Source organism: Branchiostoma belcheri, unplaced genomic scaffold (genome assembly GCF_001625305.1).
Source record: "Branchiostoma belcheri isolate BF01 breed outbred unplaced genomic scaffold, Haploidv18h27 scaffold5, whole genome shotgun sequence".
Classification (NCBI taxonomy): Eukaryota; Metazoa; Chordata; class Leptocardii; order Amphioxiformes; family Branchiostomatidae; genus Branchiostoma; species Branchiostoma belcheri.
In genome coordinates this window covers 5,355,133-5,364,317 of record NW_017804131.1, presented here as the reverse complement: position 1 = coordinate 5,364,317, position 9,185 = coordinate 5,355,133, and the positions used below count along the sequence as shown (strand labels likewise).

Sequence of the window (9,185 nt, the reverse complement as noted above, 5' to 3'; positions counted from 1 at the left end):
CAAACTTTCCTCCAGGTGTGACAGACGAATTATTCATTGTTCTATTATTAAAGATCTAAGTAAACCTGAAACTGTGACTGAGTGTAGAGAACATTTTATGTCGTCCATATTTTACTGAAAACTTTACTAATGCAGTATAAAGGTGCACTTTATTTCAGGTTTAGATGCATTATTTATTTGTTCTAAGGCCACACCAATTTAATTTGTTGGTTCTCGGATTTTTTCAGAAAAAATATGAAGCGACAGGGCGAAAAAAAATAAAAATAAAAACAGGTCTAGGCATCCTATTATACGCTTAATTTCTACAAAATGAGCCATGAAGTCAACACAAAAGGCTGGGTTAAAATTTAAACATTGAATTTTGAACTTTTAATCAAACCACTGCAATGATAGATGGGAAAACTGTAACAACTAGGATGAAAAGGACTTTCCTCAACTGTTGGGGGGCAAAACATGAGCATTTTTCAGTTGATTCAGGACCAGAATCAAATTTTTTTTTTTTTTGCAAATCAGAAAAAAACGAAGAGGCGAATCCGAGAACCAACAAATTAAATTGGTCTGGCCTAAGGACTACAAAGCTTGCTGTGCTCACCTTTCATGCATGTTCTCCACAAAGCAGTACTTTGCACTGTAGATGGAACGTTCCATCATTCTGATGAGGGATTTCTGAAGGAAAGTAGACAACATGACAATGTGACTATATATTCAAAAATGTTAGAAATTGGAAATTTTTTAGTGATCATATGCATTATGACAGGAAATGATCCCATGATGTAAAAAAAATATACTAGTAGTCAGATAACATGCAAGGGGAGTTGGTCTGCTAAAGCTCACTTGGGGAGCGGCAAACTGTACTCTTTTAGCGGACCAACTCCCCCTGAAATGTTATCTGCCTATTTGGCCAATTTCTACTCTTTCCAGCCACTTCTGATGCCTGGTACAGGCTAAGTTTTATTAGACCTGCCTGTTTTCTTGTGTGGATGTCTAACATGGTCAGCTGCACATAGGATTGGAATGCAAAACTCCATCTCTTTGGGTCTGAGTACATCAGAGCCTGAGGGAGAAAAAACAACATGAACCACTGACACAACAGTTAAGTTACATATCCTATCTCACTCACTGGTGTAGTCAAAATCCCTTGTATAGCTACATACTGTATGTATCTGTAACTTTGAGTAAGTAAGGCCACACCAGTTTAATTTGTTGCTTCTCGGATCGTCCTGTCCATTTTTTAGTTAAAAAAAATTGGGGGGGGTTCTAAATTAACTGCAAAATGCTCAATTAAAGACACATTTTGTCCCCAATGGTTGAAACAAGTCCTTTTCTTCCTAGTTCTTAAGTTTTTCAATGTAACAATGCAATTTTGTTTCAATAAAAGTTCAAAATATATTATTTCAATTATACCAGCCTGGTATGTTCACTTCATGGCTCATATTGTAACATTTCTGGCTATCATGGTGTGCCTTGGCCTGTTTTTTGTGTTTTTTTTTGCCCTGGCGCTCCTGACTTTTTCTGAAAAATCCGAGAAACAACAAATTAAATTGGTGTGGCCTAAGGGTCAATAAAGACAAGGAAGCATAAACTGGTTGTGATTACCAGTATGAATAATAAAGTGTAAATAATATAATTCCTGTACTCACCAGTGTATTGTGTCCTCTGACATTTCTCCACATGTCCACTGGTTCCTGTATTACCTACACATGTATGGTAAAGATGGTGAAAATGTGTCTAAGTATAATCACAATTTTCAAAAGGTCAAAACTCTTGACTTTTATAATGGTGGGCTTCAATCAGACTGGATTAAAATATTGTCAGTCTTTCTTTCATGCAGTCTAAAAACTGTTTCTCACCTCAATTCCTTTGGTCTTGGAAAAATGGTCCAAGAAAGTTGTCTTCCCACTGCCAATGTTACCCTCTATTGCAACCTGTGGTATAAGGCACAAAAGATAGAAGAAGAATAACTTTATTGCGCAACAGATGTAGCGGGTACAACATATGGCAAAATGATACATACATAGTTTGTGGTGTTAACTTACACATATGGTGGTACATTTACCATTTTTGAGATGCAAACATTTTAACACATGTAGCTCTTATTTTAGTGTGAGAAAAATGCTTAATATCATTCTTGACATCATTTTTTCAATTCATATTGGTACAAATATATATCAATGAAAATCAATCACACACAATATACATTTGTAGTTTCGATCTGACCCTTTCAAGTGATACCTAAGCCCTAGCTGACCTTTAAGAGAGAATCTAGTTGAGACTAACCGTTATAGACCTGGATGGATGGAGTGCAGTCATCTTCCATGTGACCTGTCTCCGCACTGAAACATATTAACATGTGACAGTCAACAGATCATCATTGGTAAAACATTCCAGTGATTTTTAATAACGTTATACATTTGCAAAAAAAGTGTTAAGATTACTATTCCACTGTGTATTGATATATTTTACCAATCAATCAATATTGCATAGTGATAATCAGCTAATTGAAAAGATAAAACATTCTTATACAAACTGTAGCGTACCTAGCGCACAGGCTTCTTTTACTTGCAGTGTTATATACTACAGCTTCTAGACTGCAAACAATGGTCTGGAGAGTATAGTACTAGTATAAACTATACTCAAGTATGCCGCACTTCCGTAGAACTGTAACCTTCGAAAGAATACCATGTGCTCATCAAAGAAAAACCTGCTTGAAAACATCAAACTTTTCTCTGTACTGACCTTTATCCAGACATTTCCTGGACCCAAAGATCGTCCAGCCTCCTCGGAATGCTGCTTTCGTGAACATCGTCCTTAATGTGAGGTGTAGCGATGCATTTATATACGTTTTAACCAGTACTTTGCCCAGGCATGCCCGCACTGTTTTGTGATCTTTTGTAACATATGACCTTTTACCTCACTTCCGGGTTAACTTGGTAAAAACAAAAGGTCAAATTTCACAGCTAAAAAGGAAATTAAAGAAAATGGAAACCAAAAACACAGTATTCAAAACGTCACAGTTCTGTTCAGTCTGTTAAATCGTGGATTCTAAAGGTTTAATAACGACATCTTAGATATCTATTGCATTTGTTCGACAAGCGGACAAACAGCGACAATATCTGTGACCTTTTGTTAATCAGGTTGCCCCGAAGGCTGACGGGTAACGCGGGGTCATCTGAAGCGTGCGGTTCCAGCTCCGTCTTTGTTGTGTTGTGCGAGTTTTGTTGACAAACATTTGTCCTTGTACTCTATTTTCCAACATCAACAATGAGCGGAGGCGTTTACGGAGGAGGTAAGGTCATTTGCAAGCTATAGATGATTATTCAGTAAGTCAATTTGCGTTATGTTTGAACTCTTTCGATGGCGATCGCAAAAGCGGTCTGGTTGCCATTTTGGCGCCCCCCTCCCCACTGTACTTTGGAAACGTGAGTTTTTCTTGACTCCACAGATGAAGTAGGCGCTCTTGTGTTTGACTTTGGTGCTTACACCACGAGAGCTGGATATGCCGGGGAAGACTCTCCAAAAGTAAGTGTATTACCAGTTACCAAGCCACCTTGCACTTAATAACCACCTTGCACTTACTAACAAGTGTTATTTGTAACGTTAACTGTATGATCATCATAAAATTTCTTTGCTCTGGTTACATCTTGTATTTAATTATTTGTAGCAAGTTAAAAAGTTCAGTTTCGTGATATTACCATTCCACAAACCTTGTCCAAAAAATAGATTCTAGGCCACCTCGCAGCTCCATTTTGAACTGCAGCTTTGACCACAAATTAGCCACCCTTTGGTGTTCTAGTAACAAACACACCAGCTTTGCAGCCATGGGGTGCAGCAACAGCTGGCTATATTATGCTGAATGACCAGACAAATGCTACGTATTATATGCACTCATAACTTATATATGACATCTGTTCTTGAAGTTCTTCTCTTCATAGAGATACTTTCAGCTTCACCCAAGCACAAGGCACCAAGAGTTAAATACCTAACGTTAGAGAGTCAAATTGACTCGGGGGCCCCGAGTCGGGGCTGAACCAAGTGCAAGCCAGCACCAACAGACCACGTCTAGTGAGATATTAGACGTTCAACAAGGACAACAAAAATAACAACAAATTTCAGATTCTTTCCTTTCTTCATTCCTACAAAGGTTGAGTTCCCCACCCATGTTGGAGTGGTGGAAGGGACAGAGGCGATGGACACAGGCTCGAGCGGAGACAAGCCTCAGGGGACAGAGAAGAAGGTTTACATCGACTACAACTCACTGTTTGTCGCACGGGAGAACATGGAGATGACCACTCCTCTCAAGGATGGCATGAGTAGGCTCAACATTTTGTTTACCACAGAAAAATACATTTGTACATGTAACTTTATCTCCTATTCTTATCTGGTACAATGGTCAAATGGGTAGAGTGTTTGCCTTGAATTTGGTAGGTTGTGAGTTTGATCCCTGACCAAATCATACCAAAGACTTATAAACAAATGGTACTCTGCTTAGCACTTAACTTAACATTTGGGAAAGAGTATGGTATTGAAACACAAACCACTACCAGTGAACTAGCTCCATGCTGTTAAGTGATTGCAAGTTACTGTGCAGCCCAAGGGCTACTGAACCAGAAATGGGCACTGCCAAATGCACCACTTTGTGCTGGAACTCCGAAGGACTTTAACTAACTAATGTAAACAAAAAAATCAAGCTTGTTTTAGGCATTTTTAGGCTTGTTAGCTACATATATTCATAGAAGAATTCTCATTGTACTTTTTGCATTTCTAACCAGCATGTTTCCACTTGTTTCCCCAGTTGAAGACTGGGACTTGTTCCAGATGATCCTGGACCACATCTACAAGAAACACATCCACTCTGAACCTGAACTTCACCCTGTACTCATGTCTGAAGCACCTGTGAGTACAAAACAAGATTAACATGGGCAGCTTAACAGTCTATAAGTTACACTATTCTATGTATAACATCATATACTAGTAGTCATCAAACTGGTGGATGTACCAACCACTAAGTATCTGATACCAGCCCAGAAAAGAACAAGAAACAGTCATGCCTTCAAATATCAGAGTTATCAACCAAGAATTGAGGTATTCAAAAACTTGTATTTCCCCAGAACTATCGTAGACTGGAACTCGTTGCCACCAAGCACAGTTGCATGGGGCATCATCACTAGAAAGCTTTAAACAACTCTTGCAATCAAATGTGCAAAGATTGAGTGTAACAAGTTGTTTGGTGTGATATAGCTAGCTGCCGCCGCGCCGCGTGCCTGTGAAGCTGGTGTGTTACGCCGAAGGACGGTTATACCGGCTATATCGATACAGATATAGTCTTATCTGGAAGTGATAGATCAGGGCATGATTTGTTTTAAGATTTATAAAGTTAAAAGATTGTTGGATATATAAACCTGGAAATTTTTCTTTGACTAGAACCTAAGTGACTTGGCATCTTTTAGGATAATAAAGTTATGGAAGGAGCAATTTTGGAAGAGATTGAAATGATGTTGGTGTTACAGTGTACAAAATACTTTTTTAAACCAGGTTGCCCAGTGGGCAACCTATGGCAAAAATTAGGTTGCCCATCGGAATTTTAGGTTGCCCCATCTATAAGTTACTACTTTTCTCAAATTAATTAATGTTACATACATAAGCCTTTGACACTATTTCTAACAGCCTTTAGTTACTAACAGCCTTTAGTTACTGATACTAGTAATAGCCATTAATACCTAAAATGAAAAAAGCATCTGCCAGATACAGTGGTGCAAGCCAAGTGGGAATGATTGGGGGGGGGAGCATTCTTAAAATTCAGGTAGCACATACGTACACTGGTCTACCTAGGTTCAAAAATAGGTTGCCCCAAGTAAAATTTGGTTGCCCGGGGCAACTGGGCAACCATGTATTTTGCACACTGCATTAGTAGATTACATCTGAAACAACTCAATTATGTACATGTACTAGTATATTATGTACTAGTACCACTGCTAGATGAAGACTATTACCTATGTTAAGTAACCACCCAAAAGCCTCTCAACTAGACCTCCCATCTTCACCTCTGGAAAGAATGACCAAGGCCGTTGATTGATTGACATGTTGTTGATTTACAGTGGAATGTGCGAGGGAAGAGGGAGAGACTGACTGAGCTCATGTTTGAACACTACAACATCCCGGCTTTCTTCCTGTCCAAAACAGCTGTACTCTCAGCGTATCCTTTAACATGAAGGAAAACCATCAACTGTAGTCAATAACTAGTCATCCTGCTCTCTAGCAATGCAGCATGTCTTAGAATGATCCTATGTTCAACCATTCTCAGGGGTAACCCCTCAATGTCATTTGTCATTAACTGTAAAATATTCGATGTGGTTTTCAACTTTATTTTGCAGACAGGACGTTTTTTTGTCAATAACTGTAAAATATTCGATGTGGTTTTCAACTTTATTTTGCAGACAGGACGTTTTGTTTGATTGAGTTGATTGATTTTGATTTGTACACCAGCTCATTATGTACTTTTGTCCTTTCTTCCTCTTCTTCTTATTATTACTTCATTTTATTGTTTCCTTTTATGTGTGAGGAGAGGGCTGACATAAGTTTCATAACCTTTTGCCCAATCCTCGAAAAATAAATGAAAATAAAATAAAATAAATAATGATCTTTTCAGGAACTGAAGGCCAAGAGAGTTTTAAATGTTGATAACAATAAAGATGGAATCAATTGATACATTGTCACTAATTTCCACAATACTGGTTTCAATCCTTAACCACAGCCAAGTTTTGCCAATGGGCGCTCCACAGGTATTGTTGTAGACAGCGGTGCCACCTCCACCACTGCAGTACCTGTACATGATGGGTATGTCTTGCAGCAAGGTATGTTTGTTATGGTTTTTCAACCAAACTGGATACTTTTCACTCTAGAATGATTTCTATGTACATTTATTGTTCTTATTATCCTACATGTAGATGACAATTTATGTGATATTTTTACATGTTTTTGTTTTAATAATTTCGGGCATGAATTGTTCTATCCATAGAAGGTTTGATTAAGTTTCAAGTTAAAGTTTTTAGCAGGTATGAATTACATTTGTAGGAATTTGGGCCAGCAATCTGAGCATAGTTCACTTCTTTTACCTGGCCATGGCCAGCTATTTTTGAAAATAAGATACTAGTAGCAAAGTTGTCCTTGCTTTAAGTTCTAGCCTCAAGTGTTGGTAATAATAAATAGATTGTATGATTATGATATTAATGTATTTATCTCAACCCTTCTCTGAAAATAAGATAACAAAGTTATTCTTGCTTCAATTTCTAGCTTCAAGTGTTAGAAATTAATTGTGTGATTATGGTATTAACATATTTTTCTTTACCCCCCAGCCATAGTGAAGTCTCCTCTGGCAGGGGACTTCATCACCATGCAGTGTCGACAACTGTTCCAGGAGCTAAACATTGATGTGATACCACCTTACCAGATTGCAGCCAAGGTAGGAACGTTGAGGTGATACCTTTGACAAGGAAATCATGTTGACACAAGCATTCATGATTGGTTGGTTTGATAATAGGTTCAGTTCAGTCAGTTTATCACTTAATAGGTAGCAAATACAGACTGTGGACATAAAAACTGTATTAAATTTAAAAGTGTTGCTTATTCATTGTTTTAAGTTAAGAAGTATTCATTTGCTACAAAAAATCAGATGCTAAGGCCACACCAATTTAATTTCTTGGTTAAAAAATAAAAATAAAAACAGGCCTAGGCATCCTATTATGGCCCAAAATGGTACGATAGGAGCCATGGAGTCAGGCTGGTTCAAAATTTAAACAATGAATTTTGAACTTTTAATGATTCCATTGCATTGACAGATGGAATAATTGTAACAACTAGGATGAAAAGGACCCTTTTTTTAACTGTTCAGGGCAAAATATGAGCATTTTGCAGTTGATTCTGAATTTTTATTTTTATTTGCAAATCAGAAAAAAATGAAGCGGGCGAATCTGTTAACTAAGAAATTAAATTGGTGTGGCCTAAAACTAAAGAAATTCGCAAAGTATTGGTTGGTGGTAGCGACTGTGGGAGCGGACGTAAACTAACCAGGATGGTACGCAGGCTATTCAGAAATATCCCTTCTTAGAATTTTGTAGGATTAAAGAAATGAAAGAATTCATCCAGTATGAACTTCTTAGAAAAAATATTAGAATCCTTCTGCAATGATGACATAAGCAGAGCTCGAAATACCCGGTGGCGCACTGGCGCGGCGCCATCCGATTTTGCTTGGCGCCACTTATTCCTAAACTCAGGTGGCGCAGCGCGCCACCTATAATTTGCGTGGATCGAGCCGCTAATCGCATGGATCGGGCCCCATTGTCGGCACAATCTTGTGAATTGTCGATGAATTGTCGATCTCGCCATGACGCCACAAAGAAAACGTTCTCATTGGTAGAAAATCAGACACCTCGCTGGCGTTTCACAACACAATTTTCATGTAAACAACTCCAACTGTCCTTGTTTACATGCAAAGCGCGCCGATACAAAATCCTGCCGGCCGCCCGACCGACCGCATGCGACGCTAAGTTTTCGGCGGCTCGGCGGAAAAATAATCCATCCCCAGAAGAAATGTTACGCATGAAAATAAAAACTACAACTTGTTTTCGTCGTTATATGAGTTTCTGAGGCCGTAAAATGTTAAAACGGTTGAAATTTGTCGGAAAAAACAGCTCGAAAGACAGAATGAAAATGGCCGACGCTGCTTCCAACAATGTGGTCAAAGGTGAAGATAGCATCCAAGCGTCCAAGATACATGTACTAGTATTACACGCATGAAAAAAAATTTTCGGCAACGACAGAAATAAAAATTCACTCGTATTTTTAAAAGGTTAATTTGTAAACATTACCGTGAAATTTTCCGAATTTATTGGTTTCTAGTGTCAGAATATAATGTTGTTTCTATGAATGTGCGGTTGGATGCTGTGGGGGCTTTTACAATTGGGAGAATCAGATATTTATTAAGAGCATGCTTTCTTTCTTTCTTACTTTCTTTATTGAGTGTCTCTAAATTTTTTTTTAGTATGTAGTTTATAGACATAATCACATTTTTATTTGTTCAGCTGTGTCAATATGTGATTTTGTTTGGGAAATATGATTGGGTTAAAAAGTTTGGTATATTATTATATTAATTATGTCCGTAACACCTTAGGAATACTTGCTCCAAGTTC

The 9,185-nt window shown here is 38.1% G+C and overlaps 2 protein-coding genes across 2 annotated transcripts in view; one reads left to right on the top strand and one right to left on the bottom strand.

Moving 5' to 3' along the window:
• LOC109480074 (thymidine kinase 2, mitochondrial-like) overlaps positions 1 to 2,911 on the bottom strand; it is a 5,109-nt gene extending 2,198 nt beyond the window's left edge. Inside the window, exons 1-6 of the mRNA XM_019782223.1 lie at positions 2,737 to 2,911; positions 2,278 to 2,333; positions 1,851 to 1,925; positions 1,641 to 1,694; positions 965 to 1,054; positions 593 to 666 (exon numbers count right to left, since the gene is read on the bottom strand). Coding sequence (XP_019637782.1) covers positions 593 to 666; positions 965 to 1,054; positions 1,641 to 1,694; positions 1,851 to 1,925; positions 2,278 to 2,333; positions 2,737 to 2,803 — 416 coding nt within the window. The 5' untranslated portion in view covers positions 2,804 to 2,911. The remainder of the gene's footprint in view (positions 1 to 592; positions 667 to 964; positions 1,055 to 1,640; positions 1,695 to 1,850; positions 1,926 to 2,277; positions 2,334 to 2,736) is intronic.
• Positions 2,912 to 3,122: 211 nt separating this feature from the next.
• Positions 3,123 to 9,185, top strand: part of LOC109480044 (actin-like protein 6B) — a 14,026-nt gene continuing 7,963 nt past the window's right edge. The window contains exons 1-7 of the mRNA XM_019782189.1: positions 3,123 to 3,286; positions 3,443 to 3,519; positions 4,142 to 4,310; positions 4,793 to 4,893; positions 6,096 to 6,193; positions 6,757 to 6,851; positions 7,353 to 7,459. Coding sequence (XP_019637748.1) covers positions 3,262 to 3,286; positions 3,443 to 3,519; positions 4,142 to 4,310; positions 4,793 to 4,893; positions 6,096 to 6,193; positions 6,757 to 6,851; positions 7,353 to 7,459 — 672 coding nt within the window. The 5' untranslated portion in view covers positions 3,123 to 3,261. The remainder of the gene's footprint in view (positions 3,287 to 3,442; positions 3,520 to 4,141; positions 4,311 to 4,792; positions 4,894 to 6,095; positions 6,194 to 6,756; positions 6,852 to 7,352; positions 7,460 to 9,185) is intronic.